Here is a 25,740-nt window from a genome sequence, read left to right as displayed (position 1 = left end):
TGTACAGTGGATGCAGCTGTTGTGAGAGAATTGCATTTCTCTTGGGTTGTCTAAATGGGGAATTTGTCTCCTGTGGACAAGCAGGAGGACACAGTGTATTGCATTTTCCACTATTCATTTGTCTAATACCTGCCCTGCTATACTGGAACCCAGGAGTTTTTTTTTCTGGGTGATCTCTAATGCAGAAGGGCTTTCATTTAAAAAAAAAGGTACAGTGAGATTTTTCTTTTAAGCCACTGCTCTTCTGGAGCAAAGTACTTACTGATTAAATCAGCCTTATTGTCTCTAGTTATTCTGCCCAGAAACTGGAAAATTACTCAAGTCCTTGACAGGTGTTCACAGCTGATGGCTCAGATTTGTGGATGGAGTGCTGGGGCATATGGCATGATAAATAATAGACCAAACTAATCCTATTGACACTGTCCACCCTCCAGCTTGTGCACATTTATCCTCCTGCCTTGCTCTTGCAAGACAGCCCAGTCCATGAGCCAGCTCCTCTCCAGCTCCCCAGCCATGGACCCATGAGTTTTGCTCCTCCGTGTTTGATCAAAGTGTCATGGTGCTGTTTTTGCAAGGATCTCAGCTTGGTTGGTGTCCACCATGGGTTTGCTCTCCATCTGCTTATTTTGTTTGTTCAGCTGGTGATGGCACATCAGGCTGGGGGGTTGCTCAAGGGCCTCACTGGTGGCTTTTCTGGTGCTTCTGTGGCCTTTTAGATGCAGCAAAAATAACATCCCTTGAGTTTAAGGGATGATGGGCAATGCTGAAGGCTGGTACTACAAAGGAGGGTGTAGTATCTTCCATGAAAATACATGATGGGGGTGGTGGTGGCAGCTCCTCTAGAGGATGCTGAGTCCCAGCTTCATGCAAACATGAATCAGAGAATCCCAGACTGGTTTGGGTTGGAAGGAACCTTAAAGATCATCAGGTTCCAACCCCCCTGCACGGGCAGGGACACCTCCCACCAGCCCAGGCTGCTCCAAGCCCCATCCAACCTGCCCTTCAACACTGCCAGGGATGGGGCAGCCACAGCTTCCCTGGGCAGCCTGGGCCAGGGTCTCACCACAACGCTGTGGCCTGGTCACGGGCAGAGCAGAGAGCTCTGTGCTGGGTTTGTGGTTGTGCTGGTTTGGGTCACCCAGCCCTGAAAGAGAAATCTGTGGACAGGATGTAAGTCATGAGCCACCAACCTCCCAACTCAGTCCTGGGTCGTATGATGGTGAGAGATGGAATATCTCAGAGCTGTCTGTGACAACTGGGTGAGGTGACAGCCAGAGAGCTGTGGAGTATTTCCAGCTGTCCATTAGGACTGTGGCTTTCAGTGAAATTACAGATGTAGCCCGGAAAACGCTCCAGATTTGGCCAAAGAGCCGTCACCGTTGCTGGCTGTGGGAGCTGCTGCTTCTTGGCAGCTTCTCTGGGGCTGTGCAGCCCCCTCTGTGCCACTGCAGAGCGAGGTGACACCCAGGGGCACTGCAGGGATGGTGGCTCCTGCTGTCCTGCTGCCTGCTTCAGGGTGACACTGGTGTCCCCAGCGCAGGGTCCGTTCCCTGGTGTTCACGAAGCCAACCCACACCCAGGGTTGGGATATTTGCTTTAATACCCAGTTCTGCACAGAAATGGGAGCAGGGGGGGGTGTTCCAAAAAACAACCTCTGTCTCCCAGAATGCAAGTGTTGCTTTCATACCCAAAAACGTGAGAAAGAACTTGATGTCTAACTTTCTTATGTCACTCACACACACTCATCCCTCAGCTCATTCCTGGCTTCCATTCAAGGTGGCAATGCTCAAAAATGTCACCATGCCTGCTCCAAGAGTGGGGGGCTTGTTGTTAGCAGGGGTCCCTCTTGCCTGTGGGTGTGAATTTTAGTGTGCTAATAGCTCATTAATGTATGAATACTGTGATTGCAATTACTCAGTGTGGCTGTAACCCAGGCAAGCTGTGGGCAGGGCTCCTCTCCATCCCTTTCATCTCTCCAGCCAGTGTCTTGCAGGCCTGTCTCAAAGCTGGGCTGATCTGGCTTTGTTTAATCACAGAATCACAGAGTGGTGGGGTTGGATGGGACCTTTGGAGATCATCTTGTCCAACCCCCCTAGAGCAGATCCCACAGGAACATGTCCAGGTGAGTCTGGAATCTCTCCAGGGATGGAGACTCCACAACCCCCGTGGGCAGCCTGTCCCAGGGCTCTGTCACCCTCAGGGTCAAGAAGTATTTTCCTATATTTAGGTTAAACCTCTTGTGCTCCAGTTTGTGCCCGTTACCCCTTTCACTCTTATCTGGGCCCTATTTAGGAAGAAACTCTTCACTCTCAGGGTGGTGAGGAGCTGGGATGGGTTGCCCAGGGAGGTTGTTGATGCCCCATCCCTGGAGGTTTTTAAGGCCAGGTTGGATGAGGTTTTGTGCAGCCTGGTCTGGTGGTGGGTTCCCTGCTCCTGGCAGGGGGGTTGGAACTTGGTGATCTTTGAGATCCCTTCCAACCTTAATGATTCTGTGATTCTATTTTTATTCTGTGTGTCCCTTATGTTCTCTTTTATGTGTTATTTTTTCCCCAAATGTGTTTTTTTCCCCCTATATTTTACTGATTTCGATTACTAACTGACATCAGCACGTTCTGATACACCCCAAATATCTCTATAGTTCAAAGGAAAGAGTCCAGGGGATGGGCTGGAGAGCCCAGCATCTCATCTCTGCTCCCAGGCACAGCCTGAACCCATCCTGGTCCTGTGCACAGGGAGGAGCAGGATGTGTCCCATCCCTCCATCTCCTGCTCTGATTCCTCAGCAAGGTGTGTGCCCTGAGTGACCAGAGCACCCAGCACACCAGGCTGTGCTGCAAACTCACCAGTGGAAGGTGGAGGAATGCACATCTGGAGCCTCAGAGATGTTTGCTGCCTGTGTGGTTTTCATCTGGAGCCCTTTCCATTGCTGATTGACTTAATTAAAATCAAACAAAATTTTAAAAAGCAGAGAGGTTGAGGCTTTTGTTTGTTTATTTGTTTTGTTTGGTGTTTTTTTCACTGCCTCAATTTGAGGACTATGGAGCTAAATTTCAATTTGAAATTTCCTCTAATTTGCTTTTTAAAGTTTCCCCCCTCCCCCCAAAAAAACAAACAAAACCCAACCAAACCATTTTTGAGCTGCAAACTGAGAGAAGGTGTTAGACTTTGTAAACGAAACCAAACCTGACCCCAGAATCTATGAACTGGCTCAAAAAAATAAAAAAATCGCAAAGTACATTTTTCTGGAAAAAAAAAATTAAGTATTTTTTTGATTTTTCCAAGCAAAACCTTTTAACTGAATTCACCAAGGTGCCTAAAATACTTCCCATGTGTTTTGCCCCAGCATGGAGAGACGTGGGCTGGTGCTCAGCAGTGGGATGCTCCTCTACCTGCCCCAAGCTTGCTCTGTGCTATGGGGAGTATTTTGGGACATGGCTTGAGCTTTGCAGGTTTGATGGAGAGAGGGGAAGAGGATAAATGATCCTGGGGCCCCCATTTGTTCTTCATCCCCCAATGTGTGTCTGCTTTTGCTTGCAGCTATCCTCCTCCTCCCTCTGTCAGGACCTTGGTGCATCCCCAGGAGGTCACAGCCCTCCTCAGCCTGCCTGCAAATCACTGCCCGGGCCTGAGTGAGGGGTAGAAGTAAGAAAAAGGAGGAAAATGTCTCCTCGTTGGGAGATTTGCAGATTAGCACCCCAGACACAAAAGTCTCAATGAAGCTTCCCCCCCCCATGAACCAGCTAAAATGTCTCTCACTGATGGGAAGTCTAAAAATAAGCACGTTCTCCACAAACAGCTTAAAGATGTTGAAAATGAAAAGCAACCAAGGCTGCAGAACGTATGAGTCACGAAATGACAGGGCTATCTTTCAAAGAGCAAGACAAAACACAACAACAAAAAAACCCAACCCCTCCCTGCTGAAATTCATTGGGAGTTCCCTGGGTTTGCTCTGGGGCTCTTTGCCCCATGGACACTCATCTCTTTGTGGGCCAGCAAAGGGCTGAAGTCTTCCTCTCCCTTTTTCCCTTCTCCTCTGGCGTGCCAGAGCTGCTCTGTGTAAATAAGAGTGAAACCCACTTGCTCAATGAGCAGGAGGTGTTTTTGCCTCCCATTTCTGTTGATTTTGGTTGGGCTTGTTTTTGGAGATAGACCTGCTGGCAGGAGCTTGCTGGAGGTCAAGAGTTCTTGCAGTGAGGAGTGTACATCTATGTTTGTCTCACCAGCATGTTCTTCTGGCCCCAGCTAAACCACGAGTGTTTGGACTCTTGGTTGGGAAGAAGCAGATTTTTGTGGGTGTAACTGCATTTGTCTATAGCTTTAGTTTGTTGGGATAATGTAATTTAAAGAACTTCTCAGTTTGTTTTTTCCTTCCTGAAGGTCTCCTTTTGTGATGAGCTCCACTGGGGTGGACTCTTGCAAAACTGAAACTTTTTTAGCATTTGCAGATCAGCTTGAATCAAGCTCTTGGTGATTGAGGCAGCATGAAAGGGGATGGACTGGTGCCAAACTGGTGCCTACATCTGGTGTTTGCAGTCAGCCCCAAACTCTTGGATAGGCTGGACTGAAACCTTGGAGCCAAGCAGATGGCAGGGCTGGGGACATGAGTCTGCCAGTGCTGTGTGGCCCAGGCTTGCTGGTGGTGGGCTAACATCACCAGGGATGGAAGGAGCTCCATCCTCAGCAGCACCTTCATCCATCGTCTTCCTCACTGTGGCAGCAGAAGGAATCTTAGAATCATAGAATGCCAGGTTGGAAGGGACCTCAGGGATTAGCTGGTCCAACCTTTTTAGGTAGGAACACAGTTTAGCTGAAGTGGCCCAACACCTTGTCAAGCTGAGTCTTACAAGTGTCCTGTGTTGGGAAATCCACCACCTCCCTGGGGAGGTTATTCTAGTGTCTCACTCTTCTCATAGTGAAAAATTTTCTTCTGATCTCCAGTCGGGATGTCCCCAGGAGTAATTTGCACCCAATATCCCTCGTCTTTTGCATGGGACTCCTTGTAAAAAGGGAGTCTCCATCTTCTCAGGGACCACCTGTTGAGGACTGGCACATGGCAACGAGCTCTGCCCGGAGCCTTCTCTCCTCCAGGCTGAACAGAGCCAGCTCTCTTGGCCTTTTCTCCCATGGCAGCCTTCCCAGATCCTTGTGGCCCTTCTCTGGACCTTCTCCAGCCTGTCCACATCTCTTTTGTATAGAAGGGATGAGAACTGTCCACAGGGCAGTGGCACTGGGCCAGGCTGGGCCAGAGCCCTTCCCCCAGCTCACTGCAGGGCTGGCTTGCTCCTTGCCCCAGTGGCCCATCCATCAGTAGCTCCATTGCCCAGGCTGGCAGGTACAATAAAGGCTGTGCACGACCACCACCAGCCCTTGAGCACAGCTCATTTGGCAATGGCTTAATCTAGATACTTAGTCCTGAAATGCACTGATTAAGCTTCAGAATAAAACATCCAGTGCAAAAGTGAGCTGAATCCAGAGTGAAAATAAAAGTTTCTCCTGGAATAATTAAGCATCATGAAAACATGAAAATCCAGGCTAGGGAGCAATTGTGTGTCTTCCACAAAATGTTCCATCAGAAATCAGGAGAAGACTGAGAGGGAATCTAATTAATGTCTATAAACACATGAGGGCATCAAGAAGGCAGAACAAGCTCTTGTCACTTGTGCCCTGTGACAGGACGAGGGGCAATGGATTCAAACTGGAGCCCAGGAAGTTCCACCTCAAGATGAGGAAGAACTTCTTTCCTGTGAGGGTGACAGAGCCCTGGGACAGGCTGCCCAGAGAGGCTGTGGAGTCTCCTTCTCTGGAGACTTTCCAGACCTGTCTGGATGCCTTTCTGAGTGACCTGCCCTGGTTTTGGTCCTGCTGTGGCAGGGGGGTTGGACTCTAACCCCTCATATTCTGTGATTCTGTGAAATAATAGGATGGAATGAAGCAACACAAAGATGTAGGCTGGAAGTTGAAAAGCCCTGTCCCTCTCATGACACCCATCAGACTAGGAAATGTTGCTGAGCCCTCCCCAGGGAGCAGTTGTGTGTCTGTCTTTAGGATGATGGAAGTTGGACTGGACAGAAACCCACTCCCCAGTAACGGGGGGGAATATTTACAGACCTCCAGATTTCCATGGACTTTATGGATCTTTCTGAGTTTTGGATTCAGTGGGTCATCCCAGACTGAGCAAAAGTATTTCATTTCAAAGAGGACTTTTTTATTTGAAGGACCTGTAAGTTTGAGCCTTATTGTTATATATTTTATATCTCTTTTTGTAGGATATACAGATACGATTATATATATTATATAGGATATTTTTTTAAAAACAGCCTCTTCTAAAATCATGCACTGGCTTGCCCTGCCTCCCCTTGGACACCACGTTTATTGCTGCCAGATGTATTGCCTGCTCACCCTTCAGCCTCCACTTTCCTTGGTCTCAAAAAAGGCACCTGCAGTGAAGACCTGCCTGGTCAATGAGGAAAGGCTGTGGGTGGTCTACCTGGAATTCTACTGCATTCTGATGACAAAACTGGCTGCTCATGGCTTGGACAAGTTTATGCTCTGCTGGGTAAAACCCTGGCTGGACAGGCCCAGAGAGTGGTGGGGAATGGAGTTCAGTCCAGCTGGTGACCAGTCACTAGTGGGGTTCCTCAGGGCTCAGTGTTGGGACCACTTCTGTTCAACAGCTTTATCAATGATCTTGATGAGATAGAATGCACCCTCAGTCAGTTTGCAGATGACACCAAGGTGGGAAGGAGTGTTGATCTGCCTGAGGGTAGGGAGGCTCTACAGAGAGACTTGGACAGGCTGGATGGGCTGAGGTCAATTGTATGAAGTCCAACAAGGCCAAGTGTCACATCCTGCACTTATGCCACAAGCAGCCCAGGCTGGGGACTGAGTGGCTGGAAAGTGTCTGGTGGAAAGGGACGTGGGGGTTCTGATTGATAGGTGGCTGAACATGAGCCAGTGTGCCCAGGTGGCCAAGAAGGCCACCAGCATCCTGGTCTGTATTAGAAACAGTGTGGCCAGCAGGACCAGAGAGGTGATTGTCCCTCTGTGCTCAGCACTGGTGAGGCTGCACCTCCAATACTGTGTCCAGTTTTGGGCACCTCAATACAGGAAGGACATCGAGGTGCTGGAGCATGTCCAGAGAAGGGCAAGCAAGGTGATAAGGGGCCTCAAGAACAAGTCTTACGAGGAGCAGCTGAGGGAACTGGGGCTGTTTAGTCTGAAGAAAAGGAGGCTGAGGGTAGAACTCATCACCCTCTGCAACTGCCTGAAGGGAGGCTGTAAAGAGGCAGGTGCTGGTCTCTTCTCACCAGTAACTGGTGATAGAACAAGAGGAAATGGCCTCAAGCTGCACCAGGGGAGGTTTAGACTGGACATGAGGAAGAACTTTGTCACTGGAAGGGTTATCAGACATTGGAACCTGCTGCCCAGGGACGTGGTCGAGTCACCATCCCTGGATGTGTTTAGAAGTCATCTAGATGTGGTGCTTGGGGACATGGCTCAGTGCTGGGCTTGGGAGAGCAGGTTTAATGGTTGGACTCGATGATCTTGAAGGTCTTTTCCAACCTAAGTGATTCTATGCTTCTGTGATTCTCTGGTTCTGTGAAACGGAGGCTCTGGCAGCAGGTTGCTGAGCTGGGTGGTCTTCAGAGGTAATCAGCCTGACTGGTGCTCAGCAGCTTGATAGCAAGTTACATCAAGCCCTAATCCACTCGTTGTCAGAGTGACAGCTGAGTGCTGGCAGGGACAACCAGCACTGGTCCCCCCCAGGCAGGTCTCTGACAATAACCCTCCTGCCTTGTGTCATTTTTCCAGCCTGTTACTTTGTCACATTAGTATTAGATTGTCTCTGGTCATCTCATTTTCAGGAGTGTGATGCAGCTGGCATGGTGCTGATTCCCAAGGTATCCCTCTCCTTCCAGAGGGTGTCCCCTCCCACCCCCACCCCAGCCCTGGGACCTTCCTTGCAACCCAGGACATTAAAAAAACAGAGGGCTTGACACAACCAGCTCTGTGTTTTCAGAAAGAAAACCAGGGGCTCTGGCTGGGCTTATTTACACAGACACCAGTTTGGAGACACACTGGGTATACTTGGGGATTAATGAGATCTTGGTCCTTTAACCATTTTTAATAATAAACCTATAAGCTTAATGGATTTTCCAGCTACTGTTTTCAGCTGTGAAGGTTGGGACATTTTTGGCTAATGTCTTCCAGAGCTGAAGGAAAGGAAATGAGCTGAAGGCAGGGAATAACGTTCTGCAGTGAGGGACTTTAGCCCCACTTTACTCTGTAAGCTGAGGGAGTCCCAGGTGAAGGTTTCCTTACTCATCAAGCAAAAGAGAAATGAAATGGATGGGGAGGGACTGGATCCTCTCCCTGCTGAGAAGGGGCCTTTGGGCCCATCATAAACCTTCCACTGATGTTTCCAAGGGCAGGAATTCTCTTCTCACTGGACACAGAAATGCCAATAACTTAATAAAAATTGTAAAATCACAGGATGTAGCCCTGCCTGCACAGCCCTGATGGTTTATAAGGACCATGGCTAAATTCCTGCATCCCCAACCAGGCCAGGACCTGGTGAGCAGGCAACGTGCAGGCAAGGGGCAGAAGGGTGCAGCAAAGGGCAGGAGAGCTCAGCTGGTGAAGCAGAAATAGCTTGATGTCTACAGAGATGGGATTTCCAGGCTGTGTAGGGAGCAGAGAAAGCAAAACCCCTCTGCCCATGGTTCCTGAGGTGGTGATGGTGCTCCTTCTGATGGTGCAATCCCAGCGTGGGGAACAGCAGCACCCACGAGGCTGAAAGGAAGGACACAGGAAGGGTTTTTCATCAGAAAAGTACCACATGGGAGGATGTGAACTGAGCACCTTTGAGACATCAGATTGACACTTGTTCTGAAGGGCTTGTTGAGTGGCTGTGGGAGTGCTGGTGTGGGTGCTGGGTGCCTCTCCAGGCTGCTTCCCAGATCTGACCAAGGCAGTTTTAAGTTGATGTGTGTTGAGTGTTGGGTTCCCGTTAGAGAATCTTCTGCAGTCAACTGATTTCACCACCAGAACATCTCCCACATTTTTAGCCTAAATTGATTTTAGCTGAATTTCACCCCCCTTGGAAGTGCCATGGTCCAGCCTTCCTCAGATGTGGCTTTTTCAGTGGGTTTCTGATACCTAGTATTGATCCAGAGAGCATGTTCCTCTGGTGCCTTCAGCAAGGGAAGTGGAAAGACAAGCTCCAGCAGCCCACTGAAGATGACTGTGGTAAGGGAAGGTATCTCCTGGCTGATCTGGCATGGTAGTTGTAGCTCAGCTGAGAAGCCTGGGGTGATGTTCAGCAAGCTGGGAGAGGTGTATCCCTTGAAGCACCATTCAGGAGAAGCCAGGACCTCCTGGAGCTCCCAGTAGCAGTGAGTTGTGGCTACTTGCTCTGCTCCTCAGCACTGAACAGAGGGGCAGGCAGGCTGGGCTGGGACCCTGGGCTGAGGGAGATGCACACCCTGGTGCACCCAGGACACGGGAGCACTTCTGTGCACCCAGTAGTTGTGCACCTTCCTGCACGCTTGGACACTCAGCTCTGAGCACGCAGGGGACCTGGACCTTTGTGCACACAGGAGACACCTGCAGATGTGGTTTCTTCTCCTCCATGGCTGTTTCTTCAAAAAAAAAAACAAAACAACCAGGCAGGCTACTCCCCCCCATCCCATCCCATCTCACCCCATCCCACCCCATCCCACCCCATCCCATCTCACCCCACCCCATCCCATCCCAGCACACCCCACCCCATCCCACCCCACCCCACCCCATCCCATCTCACCCCATCCCACCCCACCCCATCCCATCCCACCCCATCCCACCCCACCCCATCCCATCTCACCCCATCCCACCCCACCCCATCCCATCCCACCCCATCCCACCCCACCCCACCCCATCCCACCCCATCCCATCTCATCCCATCCCACCCCACCCCATCTCACCCCATCTCATCCCACCTCATCCCACCCCACCCCACCCCACCCCACCCCATCCCATCCCACCCCATCCCACCCCACCCCATCCCATCACATCTCACCCCATCCCACCCCACCCCATCCCATCTCATCCCACCTCATCCCACCCCATCCCACTCCTCAGAGGCAGCTGGAGAGCTTTCAGGGAGTCAACTTTCGGAGGGGCTCGGCCCCACATGAGTGACCCCTCTGGGGTCTTGCTCTGTTGGGGCTCGTGCTCCTTCCCAGCCCCTGCGGCGGGAGCAGCGGGGGACGCAGCCGCGGGCGCCCGCTCCCTCCGCCCTGCGCGCAGCATCCCGGGGGGGGGGGATATGGGGAGGGGGGTGGGCTCGCCCCGAGCTGCCGGCGAGGAAGGGGTTACGGGGCCCTGCCGCAAGGTGGGCTGCGGCGGAGGGTGGTCCCGGGCGGGGGCTGCGCGGGGCCATGGGGCGCTGAGCCGCTGCCGCCCCCGCTGCCCGCCGGGCCTGGGGCTGCGGAGTGCACCTCAGGCTCGTCTCTTCTATTGTATCTTATTTTATTTTATTTTATTTTATTTTATTTTATTTTATTTTATTTTATTTTATTTTATTATTTCCCCCCCCTCCCTTGCCCCCCCCCCCGCCCCCCCATCCTCACCGCCCAGATCTTTCCCTCCTTGCTCTGCCTCCTCCCTCCATCCTCCTCTGAATAACTCGGGGCCAGGAGCGATCTGGAGGAGGAGGAGGAGGAGGAGGAGGGGGGTGGGGGGGGGCGGGGGGGGCCGAGGAGCCGAGCAAACCTGTAGCGGAGGAGCCGGCTGGTGGAGAGGTGAGTCGTGGGGGGGGGGGACACCCCCCAAAGAAGGATGCGGAGCGCGGGCAGCCCCCCCATTTGGGGGTGGGGGGTTGCAGGGAGCCGGCTGCGCAACCGCGCGCCCCCAAATCCGGGGGGGGGGGGGGGGGGGGGGCTGGTTGTCCATAGGGAACCAACTTGTTGGCCCCAACCAGGGGGGTCGGGGGGGCGACCCGGAGCGGTTTCCCGAGGGGTTGGGGACGGAGAAAGGGTGCAGGGCAGGGGAGGGGGGGGTCTCCGCGGGTGCGGATGCTCATCCGCTCCCACCGTCCCCACGGGAGCACCCGGGACTGGTTTAGTCCCCGGCGCGGGGGGCTTTGGGGGGGGGGGGGGGGTGGGGGGTTGTGGGGGTTTGGTGTTTTTTTTTTTGGCTGTGTGAGGTTGTGGGCACAGGCTCAGACACGCGTGGTTGTGGCCAAGGCTGAGCAAGTTGCCATGGAGCGACGTGACAGCACTTTTTGCTGCCCAGAAAGGTGGTTTGGTTTGTTTGGTTGTGGTTTGGGGTTTTGTTGTTGTTGTTGTTGTTGTTGTTTTCTGAATTTCTGGGCCCTCTCCCGGTTGGTAGCTCGGGTGATGTAATGAGTGCTCGGCACCTCTGCGGTGTCCTGCTCCCCTGGAGTTAGATAAGAGTGAAGATCCCAGAGCAGATCCACCATCTGTTGGAATAGATGAGTCTTAATGCATCTGCCCAACCCCACAAACCTGCCGGGCGGCGGAATTTGGCCCCAAACACCTCCCGGTGCTGCTGTCAGCAAACAAAAGCCTCCCAAGGACCGTCCTACCTGTCGCCCAGGTGTCAGCTTTGATGCCTTCAGCCCAACCTCCTCTTATTTCGGGCACTGTTTCAATCGCCAGGTTTCAATCCACGAGTCGCAGTCCTTCCCTCCTGCTCTCCCCTCTTGAGCAGCACGAGGAGGGCTGAGCTGCCCGGCTCTGCTGCCCTCCTGCCCCTCACCAGCCCCTCAGACCTTCCCCACCCACCCAGTGGGACTGGTTTCCAGGCAGCGGCCGCGTCCCCCCTTAGCACCCGTCGCACCAAGTCGCCGGGTGCCTTGTGAGGTGTCTCTGCTCTCGGTGCCTTTTGGAAGGTGCTGGGAGGTGGTGGGGATGCAGACGGGCGCCGTCGGGGTGTGAGAGCGGGACGGGCTCGGCGGTGGGAAGAGCTGGCCGGGGTCTGGCCAGGCTCTGGTGGCCTGTGACTCCACCAGGGGAGAGAGAGGTGTGGGATCCTGTCTCATTCCATGTGCTTGCTGGACTAGAAGAGGATCTCCTGGTTGCCTGGGAAATCAAATTTCCCCATTGTTCAGCTGCACATTAGCTGCACAAGGCCGTGATTGGCACAGGGCTGGATCACCCAGGTTGCTTGCATCACGTAGGCAGCTGCCACCGAAATGACACACTTGATTGAAGGCCAAAAGAACCATATACGTAACTGCCTGTGATTAAGCTCCATATGATGCCTCAGAGCAAGTAAAAACCCCTCCTTCATCTCATCTTGTTTGTAACGAGACAACCGTTGCAGGGATATCATTCGGGTCATGTTGTGGCTTTTGGGGGATTGTTGGGATTGTGTTTTGGCTTTGGTGTTGTTTTTTTTTTGTGGGTTTTTTTCTTTGCTTCTGGCTGTAAACTTCCATGACCTGCAACAATCTGCCATTGCAACCTTGCGTGGTGCTCCATGAGAGCCTGGTGCTTTAGGTGCTCTGGTGGCTGGGAATACAAATTTTGTCAGGTAAGAGCTTCCAATGCTATTTTTTTTTTAAACACAGAATATTCCAGCTGGCTTCATCTGGGGAGGGAGAGGGTCTGTGCACGAATCCTTTCCCCGTTAGCTTGCATGTGAGGCCGTACAACTGGATTTCTGGGGAGGGTTTGGCAGGGAAAGCTTTGTCTTCTCAGGTTTTGGAGTCTTGAATGATGCTTAACCATTTCCTCAGAGCATGCCCTGCACCTGTAGAGAAATCCCTTGCTCTGGCTTTGGTGAGACAGTCCGTGGCTCACGGGGCACAATCCTGACCAGGCAGTGAGGGGTGAGGAGGGTGCTGCACCAGGGCCAAACCCTGCACTGGGTGAAAGCTGCAGGTAGCAGAAGGACCTCGGGGCTTGCTGTGGGGAGGGCTGGGTCCTGCAGGAGCTGGCTGCTGGTCCTGGGCTGTTTGGGAGTGTGTGGATCTCCTCTGGTTCTCAAACCTTCCCTGAACTTTTCAGTGGGGCAGGATCAGGCTGGGGCTGCAAACTGATGGGTTTCAGAGGCGAAGAAAAGCGCTTTCCAAACGCCTCCCTGCTGCCAACTCCTGGGGCAAAACCTGTCTTGCCAAAAGGAATAAAAACACCCAGACATTTAAAGGGAAATAGTTTGCACAAATGCTGATTTTAACAGTCTCCTACCTTTCCTGTCTCAGCTGCCCAGGGACAACCTCTGTGCTCACACTCCCTCCGACTTCATTGTCATGCAGCTTTTGTCCAAGCCTAACGTGCTTGAGAATTCTGCTGATGCAGCTTATTCCTACCATATCGTGATACCTGGGTGCATATATAAGTGTAGATAGATATTTAAACAACATTTTTGTGGCCACTGGTTCAGGCTTTCCTTCCCAGCCCAGCCTGGGAACGTGCAGATGGCTGGTCCTGTGCATCTCACGCAGCCTCCCGAAACCCTTCCTCTGGAAGTTGCACTGCAATGCAAGTCTTCTTCTTTTATTTTTCTTTAAATGATCTGATTTCTAAGCAAAATCATTGCTTGGCCATGAGTGAAATCATAGTACTATGTGTGTTTTATCTTCCAGAGTTATCATAAACTGAACAAAATCCCCATGGGGGAACTACTTATATTAGAAATACCAGTAAACATCATTCTGGTTGATTGCTGGACATATAACTTTATTGATTCAGCATAAAATATGGCAGGCAGTCTATTAGGAGATGTAAAATGAAACAGTCAGAGCCTTTTCAGCATATGTTGAGAATGTAGAATGGGTTTGAGATGGGTCATTTTAGCCAAGTGGATTGCTAAGGTTTTGTACGAGTCCTTTAAACAACACCAAGTCAGTTTTATTCAGATTTCTACAGATATATTAATTAGTTTTGACTCCTGACTGGGGGAACTGAGACGTATGGAGAAGCTTTGCAAGACTGGGTAGTTTAATTGTATTTTTAACCTGTGAATATAGTTAGTGTTAAAAGTGTAAGCAAGAAACTAAAGTCAATACTGAGTATTATGCAATAGTACTTGGGTTATCATGGAAAGAGGACAATAGAAGCTCTTCTATAGGTCTGCTTTGAAATAAATGCAGTGTACTTTGATAAAAGCACTAAAATGTGAAAATGTTCCTCAGAGTAAAGGCAGTAGTAATTGAAGTCAGTGTAGATTTAGTCTGTTGCATCTGAAATCCATGGGCAGGACATGGAAAATGTAAAGAAATGCAGTGGGTGGCTCTAAAACTGCCCTCTCATCCCCTGAATGTCTTCTCTGCTTGTGGAGGTTTACTGGGTCTGACCGTGTGTGTGTTTTTACAGCAGGATAAAAGAAAACCTTTGCACGTCTGCACTACCCACTGGCAGGGGGGCTGCCCAAGGCTGAAGCTCCCGAGCAGCACACACCCCCCTCTTTCATGCCTTTTGGAGCTGTTTAACCCTGGGGTGGAAGTTCTGGATCCAAGCTGTTTGTTGCCCATAACCGCTCCGCTCTGCTGGCAGCTTTGGTGGGTGCCTCCCGGGGTGCAGGCATTGCCAAGTGGGGTGCTGAGGCATGGCAGTGCCATCTGTGTCCCCAAACCCCCAGCAGTGACCCAAGTTTGGTGGAGGTGCTGGTTTGGGGCTCTCTGAGCCACCCCTTTCCTCACCCTCCTGTATTTCCATCCCATAAGTGGGACCAGCATGGTCCTTCCTCTGCAGGCTGGCTCTGGAGGTTTATAAAAGCAGCAAAGGGCAAAGTGTGGCTGCTTTGCCTTTCCAGCAGGGCACAAGCAGGTGCTGGCTTTGCCTGTGTTTACTTCTTGTCCTGGAGGACAATTGTGTGGTGGCAGGTGACAGGACAGGGGGCTCGTGTGTGCAGAGGCAGCATGTAAAGAGGTTCCTTGGGGTGGTTTTGTCCATTGGTGCTGGGACATTAAACAGTAACATGAGCAGGAGGATCTGGGAGCTTGTGCAGTGGAGGGAGTGGCTGCCCCTGATATCCCGCACAAAGCCCAGCTGGCTTCATTCCTTCCTAACCTCCATTCTCTTGGCATTTGCACTTGCTCCCTGCCAGGGACCTGGTTCTGGAAGGGGACAGTAGGGCAGAGGCTCCCAGATGGTGACGAGCTGCAGGGAGCGTGTGCCCGCCCTGGGGCTGATCCACACCAGTGAGGTTTCCTTCATGCTCCTCTGTTTGCAGGACTGCAGGTGTTTGCATGGACACCACCATCCTTCTGTTCCTCACCCAACCCTGCAAAGCCCTGGGCAAACAGCTCCTTGGCTTGGGTGAGCACTGCTGGTGCCTCCAGCCTCTTCCAGTGAAGGTAACTGAAACCCCCCTGGGGACAATGTGGCCCATGGGTGTGTGCTTGAATCTTGGAATCATGGAATGGTTTGGGTGTGAAAGGACCTTTAAAGGTCATCTGGTCTAAACCCCCCTGCCATGGGCAGGGACACCTCCCACCAGCCCAGGTTGCTCCAAGCCCCATCCAACCTGCCCTTCAACACTGCCAGGGATGGGGCAGCCACAGCTTCTCTGGAAGCTGAAGACTCAGATGTATTTGTGCTGCGAACTGGCCAGCTTCTCAAAGGGTTTGAGGACACATCTGGGGGCTACCAAAGATGTCACAGTCATGTGTTCTTTGAAACATATTTATATATTTATTCTTGATCTTAGATAGTCTGCTCTGACCCCTTTTAGAAGCTGCAGTTTAAGAAAAATGCCCCCTCTCCACATTTTTCTCCTGCATGTTGGTGACCTGTGCCAGGGCAGTGATTTCCCCATGGAGAGCTGTCGGCACATCAGCTCTTATGCAAATGAGATTCCAAATAGTTGATCATCCCTGCCACATATTAAGATTGGGAACAGCCAGCCCAAGAGCAAATCCCAGGAAAAACAAGAAAATGAAGCCTCCATAACTGGTTTCAATTATTCAGTCTCGCTGGTTCTCTTTATGTTTCGTGAAGAAACACACAAATCTCTCTGGGTCTGGCGTGTTTACAGAGTGCTTGTGGGTTTCAAACACAGCCAGCATCAGATTTCTGTTGTAAATTTCCTTCAAATAAATACAGAAATAAAAATAAGGATGCTGTAATTTGTGCCACCCCAAGAGCTAAATACTGCGCTCCAGCAGGAAATGATCATTTCTGGTTTCTTGGAACAGCTTTACTATAATCTTCCAAAGCCCAGTAGCTCCCAAAGAAAGAAGCACAGACTTTCTCAAGGCAGCTCAGCTCTCTCTGATAGGATCTGGGTCCTTGTGAATTAAGGTTTTGGTCGATGAGGCATTGCAGCACATGCTGAGATCCTGCTGATTGCAGGGAGCTTTGCAGCATCAGAGCTCCAGGGTTCACCCGTGGGAGAAGGTCCATTCCTGACACCACTCTGCACAAAAACACAGAACCACAGAGTCACAGAATTACCAAGGTTAGAAAAGACCTTTACAATCACCAAGTCCAGTCTATGACCAACACCACCACATCTCCAGACCATGGCACCAAGTGCCACCTCCAGCCTTTCCTTGAACACCTCCAGGGATGGTGCCTCCACCACTGCCCTGGACAGTCCATCCCAATGTCTGATCACCCTTTCCATGGGAAGTGCTTCCTGCTATTCCACCTAAACCTCCCCTGGAGCAGCTTCAGGCCAGGCCCTCTCGTCCTGTCACTGGTTGCCTGGGAGAAGAGCCCAACCCCACCTGAGCACAACCTCCCTTCAGGTGGTTGTAGAGAGTGAGAAGGTCCCCCCTGAGTCTCCTCTTCTCCAGGCTCAACAACCCCAGCTCCCTCAGCCTCTCCCTGTAAGACTTTCCCTCTGGTCCCTTCCCCATCCTCGTTGTCTCCCCTGCACCTGCTCCAGCACCTCCAGGTCTTTCTTGCAGTGAGGACGTCCCTGCAGGTTTGAGATCTATCTATGTGCTCTTCCCACGTTGTAGTGGTTGCTGTTCAACAGCTGCTCTGGTGGACAAAGCACCATTTGGTGGATACTCTGGGCACCTCCTGCAGCAGTGCCACAGTCCTGTGCACCCAAAGGCAGCTGATCCACCCCCTGTTCTGCATATTCACAACAATCTCTGAGCTCTTTCTCATCATAACCACCCTGGTGGGCCTGGGAACTTCTGGCTGGGGCAGGTCTTCATTTGAGTCAGCTGAGCCTCTCCCAGCAAGCAAACTGGGATCCTCTGTTTAAATCTGGATCCTCTTTTAAAGCTGGGCCGTAGCACATGTACAGAGACACATTCCCCAGGAAACTAATATCCCTGAGTGTTTGCAGTGGGGAAGTGCTTGGAACGTGTCTTGGTTTGAATCTTGCACGACGATCTGCCTCAATTTATGTGAAACTCATTCCAGTGTTATGGTTACCTCCCCTCTTTAGTTATCTCCCAGCTCATTTCTGTGTCTTGATGGCTCCAGTCCTCATAGCTCCTGGGGAACTTTCTGTAGGAACCATCAGCCAGTGCTTTTAGAAAATAACCCTCCCCAGACGTCCAAAAGCCTCCTTTAAAGAAGAAGCCTGTCAGGAGTCATATTCATTGGGAGTAATTAATTGTCCTGTTAAAAAACCCCTAAATGTTTTGGCATTTCATTAATAATACATAATGAACCAGCAGGCTATTGGTAGTGCTAGTTTGTTAAATGTGCTGTAAAAAAATGTCATTATTGATCTATTTCATGTTTATAATTACTCATCTGTGATGCACTCAGTCTGTTATGAATAATCCGTTGTGTATTGTTGTCTTAAATAGGATGTTTGCTCAGGGTGCTGGGGGTGCTGGAGCTGCTGCTAATGGTGTCTTCATGTCTGGTTTATGCCTGTGAAGTGAAGGCAACTGGACATGGGTGAATGGACAGGAGTGTGCTCAGAAGGCTGTGTTCAGAGCACACCTGGTGAGCAAACACTCAGCAGTTGTGGGTGTGGGGGGAAACAGTTGAGAAAAGCAGGGAGGTGTGTCAGAAATGAACCCTTCACCAAGCTGGTGAAAAGTTTAGAGAGCAAGTCCTGCAAGGAGAGGCTGAGGGAACTGGGATTGTTTCATTTGGAAGAGACTGAAGGGAGGTCTCATTGCTCTCTACAGCTCCCTGAGAGGAGGTTGTAGTGAAGGGGGTGTTGGTCAGGCCCTGGCACAGGCTGCCCAGGGAGGTGGTGGAGTCACCAGCCCTGGAGATGTTCAAGAAACGTGGATGTGGCACTTCAGGGCCTGCTCTTGTGGGCATGGGGGGTTTTGTGGGTTGGCTGGTGTTGCTGGTTTTGTGGGGTAGGTGGTTGTGGTTTGGGTTTTGGGGTTGTTTTTTTTGTTTGTTTGTTTGGTTTTGGTTTTGTGTTGGATTATTATTATTATTATTATTATTATTATTATTATTATTATTATTATTATTATTATTATTATTATTATTATTATTATTATTATTATTGGTGTTATTTTTTTGGGTGGGTTGTGTTGTTCCTACCCCACTGACACCCCTGCCCCAGGTGGACTTGGTGATTTTAGGGGTCTTTTCCAGCTGTGACAATTCTGTGATTCTCTGAAATGCTTTAGTGGGGGCTAAAGATGCACGAGTGACATTTCCTTGCTGGTTTGACCTTCTCTTCATCTCAGGGAAAAGCTCTGTGATGCTTTTTTTCTTACTGCCAGGCAGGGACCTCATTACCCTCAGTTGTCTTTGTGTTGTCTCCTTGTGTTCTTCCACTGGGATAAAAAGGATCCAAGTGTTGCAGACCAAGTGAAATCTGATGGGTTTGTGTTTGAACATTTAGGGCTGTGGAGGGGGCTGGTGGAATGGCCTGAGCAGAGGTGCTTGGTGGTGCCTCTCTTATCCCACTGCCCTGCAATGTGTGCCCAGTTCAACATGCTCTCTGTTGGCTTAAGGGTGTGTAGTAATTGGGTAAGGGGCAATGGTCTTAAACTAAAGCAGAGGAGATTTAGATTAGACATGAGGAGGAAGTCCTTTGCTAGGAGGGTGGTGAGGCACTGACCCAAGTTGTCCAGAGTGGTGGAGGCTCTGTCATTCAAGGTCAGGCTTGATGGGGCTGTGAGCAACCTGATCTAGGTAAAGGTTGTATGGCCTTTAAAGGTCCTTCCAACCCAAACCAGTCTGTGATTCTATGACTTTGTCCAACCCCTGAGGCTAATAGCCAAGGGAGGAGGGGAGCAGGAGAAGCCCCCACTGGGTGCCAGCCCAGAAGAACAGGGAGTCCCTGGGCATGGACATGGGGTGGCCACATCTATCTGTGGCAGTGTTGGCTGGACAGTTTTGGTAGAGAAAGATAAGGTGGAGGCAAGGTGGAAGTTGCCTGGGTTGGTTTTGAGAGTCCTGACAGGTCTGTGACCTTCACATCTTCTCATCTTGGCACCGGTGCTCCTCAGCTCCTCAGGGTGTCTTCACACACTCCTGTTTGTTAAGGCCCAGATGGAGTGTCAGAGCATCTAACCTGGACAGGGACATCTCAGAAGCTGTCAGATCCCCCCCATTAATGCCGAGCTCAGGAGCTTGTGCTTGGCTACAGCCCATCTTCCAGCAAAGCATCTGCTCTCTTCTGGGAGACAACAACATGTCACTCCTTCAGGTAGTTTGTTCCAGTGGTTAATCACCTTTGCCGTTAAAAACTCTTGCTTCATTCCCAATTTGCATGTTTATAGCCTTCAGTTCCCACCATGGAAACCCTTTGCCTCAAGATTTTAGAGATTTTAGTTGCCTGCAGAGTTTTCCTCTCACAAACTGTCACCACGTCCTCATTCTCCTCTCAGAGGCCCCGGGGTGGTTCACACCATGGGTCCTGTTCTCTTGGTGAGGAACAGAACCCATAGGAGGGAGTGGGACACTGGTGCGTGGATGCTGCAGCCTCCCCAGGGATAAAAGCTCCATTTCCAAATGGATTTTTTCATGTTTCCAGGTGAATTATCAGAAGAGGGAAGAGAGGAAGGTTCAGTGATTTTTGTTGCGTCGTTGGTTTTTCTGTTGTTTTTTAGTATCAGCTCAGAAGCTTTCCAAGACAACTGTGATTTGTGTGAAGATGGACTTTTTTTTCCTGGCCCTGTCTAAGCTCTACCCTTGCAGTGAGATGCCAGGGGCAGCAGAATTGGCAGGTAGTGGGAGAGGGCAGGAAAAACACTTGGGATTGCTGCAAAAGGTGAGGATGAGTTTGGTGTTAAGAAGAGCTTGGGTGAATGGATGAAATGCTGGTGCCTTGGTTGGGATGGCTCTTTAGTCATAGAATCATTAAGGTTGGAAGGGACCCCAAAGATCACCCAGTTCCAACCCCCCTGCCATGAGCAGGGAACCCACCACCAGACCAGGCTGCACAAAACCTCGTGCCTGACCTTAAAAACCTCCAGGGATGGGGCATCAACAACCTCCCTGGGCAACCCATCCCAGCTCCTCACCACCCTTAGAGTGAAGAATTTCTTCCTAATATCTCACCTAAATCTTCCCTCTCTTAGTTGAAAACCATGACCCCTTGTCCTGTCAGTGTCTTTTCTGATGAAAAGCCCCTCCCCAGCTTTCCTGGAGCCCCTTCAGGCACTGGAAGGTGCTCTAAGGTCTCCCTGGAGCCTTCTCTTCTCCAGGCTGAACACCCCAACTCTCCCAGCCTGTCTCCAGAGCAGAGCTGCTCCAGCCTTTGATATCTTGGTGACCCTTCTCTGGACTCTCTCCATCAGGTCTGTATCTTTCTTGTGCTGAGGGCACCGGAGCTGGACACAGCTCTCCAGGTGGGGTCTGACCAGAGCAGAGCAGAGGGGCAGGATCCCCCCCTGCCCTGCTGGTCACACTTCTTTGGATGCAGCCCAGCATGCAGGTTTAAGCCTGTTTGGGACTGGATAGGGGTCTTTATCCCCTTAGCCCTGGAGATAAAGAGACTTCAAGTCATCGCAGTCCTCTCCTCCTGGCAGTTTAAGATGAGGATCAGCTTGGGTCATGGTTAAAAAAATAACAAACAACTGTCCTGCTGGGTTCTCAACCTGTTCAGTTTCAGAAGGAAATGTGGATATTTCATAGGTGACCTGGCATCTGCAGCTCTTCCTTCCTGCCCTGCAGAATTCAGAGGCAGCCGAGAAGCTTCAGTTGTTTAGCAAAGTGATGTCTTTTCAAATGACCTTCTTCTTTTTAATTTCACTTTTTCTGGAGAAGATGGGGAAAAAAACCCCCACAACTCAGCTCAAAACCATCTGAAGCACCTGTTGCTTTGTAGCCCTAGAAGCTGGAAGTTTGTTGCTCATGAAGTGTCTGTGTGGCAGCACAACCATTAGGCTTGTCACTCAGACCTTGATTTCTGCATTTCAGAGGACTTACTTCCCAGTTACACCCTTGAGTGCTGAGAATGTGCTAAGCCTTGCAAAGTCCTTTTACCCAGTGATTCCCGTGGGGAGCCTTATTGGTAGTATCCTAACCAGGTATCTATCAGCAAGGAGGTCTCCATTTTCTTGGTCATTGTTGGAAATAGGGGATTATTTTCTTAGGCTTATGGCAGAAAATAATTATATCCAGCAGAGATGCTGAGTGTGGTGTGACAATGATGAGGGCACGTGTTGGTGTGGCGGGGCAGGGCTGAAAGTGGTCCCTGGGGCTCAGTTTTAGCCTGTACCTGTTTCACCACCAGCAAATGCAGAGTGAACCTCACGTGTGTGTGTGTGTGTGTGTGTGTGTGTGTGTGCACTTTGGGTTCAGGTCTCCTGCTTGCAGTCCACAGACCCTTGTAGAAGGTATGAAATTAATCACAGAATCACAGAATTGCTGGAGTTGGAAGGACCTCTAGAGATCATCTGGTCCAACTCTCCCACTGAAGCAGGATCACCTAGAGCACTTTACCCAGGGCTGCATCCAGGTGGGTTTGGAATATCTCCAGAGATGGAGACTCCACAGCCTCCCTGGGCAGCCTGTCCCAGGGCTCTGTCACCCTCACTGTAAAGAAGCTTCCCATGTTCCAACTTGCACCCACTGCCCCTCGTTCTGACACTGGGCACTGCTGAGAAGGGCCTGTCTCCATCTTCCTTGCACCCACCCTTTAGATACTTGTAAACATTGATAAGGTCTCCCCTCAGCCTTCTCATCTCCAGGCTGAACAGTCCCAGCTCCTTCAGCCTTTCCTCATCAGAGAGATGCTCCAACCCCCAGTCATCTTCATCACCCTCCTCTGGACTCCCTCCAGTAGCTCCCTGTCTCTCTGGAACTGGGGAGCCCAGAACTGGATGCAGTTCTCCAGCTGAGGCCTCACCAGGGCAGAGTAGGATTAATTCATCTGCATGGTTTAATTCACTGAAAATATCATGTAGGGATGTGTGGAAATGGTGAGGCTGGTTCTGATCTGCAGCCTTGCTCCCAGAAAGTGGGAGTGCTCTGGTTTGCCAGAAATGAAACAAAAACCTGTTCAGAGGAGGCTTTAAGGCTCACTCACCCTCACAGCCCAATGACTTCGGTTACAGTTTGAGGAAATTTGGCTGCCAAAAATGGTTCAGTGTGTTTGCTGCTTGGTTTGTTTACTGCTCAGTATGTTTAGTGTCCATTGTGTTAAGGCTCAGTGCAGGCTGCAGCAGTGGCCTGGCAGCAGGGAGCCTATATATATGTATGTATATATATACACGTATATCCCAAATGTGCCTTTCCATGTGTTTTGGGGGATTTGGCTTTATTGGTATCAACAGTCAGAAAATACCAACTTCTTCAAAGATTTTCCTCCCTGGGAGGATCTATTTTAGGGCTTTCCTTTAAGGCTCACTATGCACCAGACCTTATTTTTCTCAATCCCAAGGCACCTTCCAAGACCCACTTACATTGATTTTGTAGCTAGGAAAAAAAAAAGCCATCTCCCTGTCCATGCTTTTCATTCCTCTGTCTCCTTATGCCCCTGAGTTGAGACTGATGAAAAAAAGACTTCTGCATTTTATTGCAGCAGCTTTAAATCCTCACACCTCACGGCAGAGCTCTCGACCTGCTCCCCTTCCCCGCATCTGCAGAGCTCATCCCACTGCCAAAGTGAGACTCTTTGGGCCCTTCAGACTTTCCTCTGGTAGCTCATATTGCATTGGATGTGCCAAGTTTTTGCACAAAATAAATAATAATTAAAAAAAAAAAATAATGAGAAGCTGTTGGCAACGATGAACGCAGGTGATAAGGGACAAAGTGACTTAGTGCTCTTCCTAGCAGAAGGGCTTTGCCAAAGCCACGTGTCTGCAACAAAACACTTGACTCATCTTCCCAGAACTGTATTGGCTACAAATATGGGTGGAAGGATTTGGTCCAGCTCAGTCCCTCCTGTGCCAGAGAGGACAGGCTGACCATGACCCTTGGCTGCCCCAGCTTCCTTGGGGGAGAGGGAAGGGACTCTTGGACAGGCAACAACAGGAGGAAAATCTAGAGTCATCATGGTTGGAAAAGACCTCTAAGATCACAGAGTTCAACCATCAACCTCCAGACCCCCCAAAAAAATCCAGAGCCCACTAAAGCATGTCCTGAAGTGCCTCACCTACATTTTTTAAATACCTCCAGGGATGGTGACTGCACCTGGGCAGCCCATTCCAGTGTCTGACCACTCTTCCAGTAAAGAAATTCTTCCTAATATCCAGTCTAAACCTCTCCTGGCACAACTTCAGGCCATTTCTTCTAGTCCTGATGTTATTTACTTGAGACAAGAGCCCAACACCCACCTCCCTGTAACCTCCTTTCAAGTAGTTCTAGAGAGGAAAACATACCAGAACAGCAATGAAGACAAAGCTGGTTGTGTCCCCTGGCTGATGTGTCATGCCCAGCTCATGTGGGACCAAATTGGCCAGGAATCTCCCAGGTGATCATCAGGAGTCTCTTTTCTCTGCTCTTCCCTTCAGATCCAGCCAGGTATCACACATCCTACCTGAAAAGGTAATGGCAGTGGTTCAGCTCTGGGGAAAAGGAGATAATTGTTTAAGAAGTCACTGCTCTTAGATGTTGTAATGTTGCTGTGCCCAGGGAGAAGCATCTTTAACACTGTTACTTCATCTGATCAATTTTTAAAGGGTTTGAGAGTGAGCTGAAGGACTCTACAGCTACTGTTCCCATTTCCCTACCATCTGGTTGTTTCTTGGAAATTCTGTGTATTCCTGTACTTTTTTTAGCCTGCTTTCCTAAGAAAGTGAAGCTGATGTTGCTGCAGCACGTGTGCTTGCCCAACCATGTGTGTTTTCCCATACTTGATCCCTCCACTCAATCTCCACCAGATCTGTAGGAGAGATGGAGATCTCAGTCTTTACCATCTTCCCATGTTTTTCCACTGGTGTCATTCCTGCCTGGTCCATTTGACACCAGTGGGGCAGCAGCTGGGGGACTGGTCACCATCCAGAACGGGGCCCTTACAACCTGCTGGGCAGCAGCTGGGTTCCAGCAGCTTACAGCTGAACAGAATCATAGAATAATTTTGGTTGAAAAAGACCTTTAAGATCATCAAGTTTGACCATCAACCCAGCACTGCCAAAGCCACCACGAACCTGTGTCCCTCAGCACCACATCTACATGGCTTTAAAACACCTCCAGGGATTGTGACTCCACCAGCACCTTGGTCAGCCTGTGCCAGGGCCTGACAGCCCTTTCTTTCCATGAAGAAATTGTTCTTAATATCCAATCTAAACCTCCCATGGAGAAGGTGAATACGTGATCATGGCCAGGCAGAAGACCCAGGCAGTGCAAATGATGTGTGTTATGTGCCTGAGGCTGGAAACCAGGATCAGCTCCTGGGCATCATTTTGTGCTGCTCAGAGGGAGAGGCCAGCAAGAAATCCCTTCCAATTTGATGCCTACTGAGGGAGATGCAGGATCGATACAAATTGATCCTGATTCCATCTTGTTGACTGATACTTAAGTAAAACCTTCCAGTTTAATAGTTGTGGGGGATTTTCACTTGGGTCTGGAAGCCTTTTTAAAAAACATACCACAAGAGCTGGTGAAGAATTCAAATCAGAGCGGACGTAGACACGTGAGCATCCTGGAACTGCCTTTTGGATGTTTTATGGGTTTGTTTTTGTGTGGTTTTTTTTATTATTATCCTGATGGCAAATTGCTTACAAATGTCTTATAAATTTCCCAAATGTGGCTGTGCTGAGAGGAGGCAAAGCACTGGAACAGGCTGCCCAGAGAGGTTGTGGAGTCTCCTTCGCTGGAGACGTTCAAAACCTGCCTGGACATGTTCCTGTGTGATGTGCTCTGGGTGACCCTGCCTGGCAGGGGGGTTGGACTGGATGATCTTTTGAGGTCCCTTCCAGCCCCTAAGATTCTGTGATTCTGTGGGGGAGCAAGGCTGGCAGTGCTGCTGCTGCTGGGGGATGTCACCTGCTGGTGCACTTGATGCCGAGACGGAAGCCTTGGCAAGGTACTGGGGTAACATTTCCATGCATGTGTTTATGGGTTCTTTGAGGGCTTGTTGGTTAAATGTCAATGTTTTCATGATATTATTCAGGGAGGTTGCACTGCTCCAAAAATCCCACTATGCCTTTGAAAGCTGTTTATAGGTTGCTCAGTGGAAAATGTGCCTGTCTTGACTGCGCAGAGATGGAGAGCAAGCTGGCTGCTTAGCTGCTGGCCTGGGGGCTTGTGGCAGAGCTTTAAAATGGAGTGAGAGCTGGGACATCTTCCCTGAGCCCTGCCAGAGGAGGTGGGTGCATGTTGCTGCAGACTGATCATGTTGAAGAGACAGAAAGCTGCCAGCACCCTGTCAGCATCTGCTGCTGACCCACGGGGTGATGCCCTCAGCACCACTTCACTTACGGTCTGAGCTTACCCCAGGTCTCAGCTGTCCCTGG

At 50.4% G+C, this 25,740-nt stretch overlaps 1 protein-coding gene across 3 annotated transcripts in view; it reads left to right on the top strand.

Moving 5' to 3' along the window:
- Positions 1–10,745: 10,745 nt before the first annotated feature.
- The window catches only part of CALN1 (calneuron 1), a 145,390-nt gene continuing 130,395 nt past the window's right edge, over positions 10,746–25,740 (top strand). Inside the window, exon 1 of one of the 3 annotated variants that reach the window (XM_051636193.1) lies at positions 10,746–10,780. Coding sequence is in view for 1 of the 3 variants with exons in the window: in XM_051636192.1 (XP_051492152.1) it covers positions 12,258–12,274 (17 nt within the window). In the remaining 2 variants the exon portion in view is untranslated. The other 2 variants (XM_051636192.1, XM_051636194.1) reach the window with 2 other exon arrangements.

This window comes from Apus apus, chromosome 18 (genome assembly GCF_020740795.1).
Source record: "Apus apus isolate bApuApu2 chromosome 18, bApuApu2.pri.cur, whole genome shotgun sequence".
NCBI classification, from domain to species: Eukaryota; Metazoa; Chordata; class Aves; order Apodiformes; family Apodidae; genus Apus; species Apus apus.
This window is presented reverse-complemented; position numbering and strand designations above follow the sequence as displayed.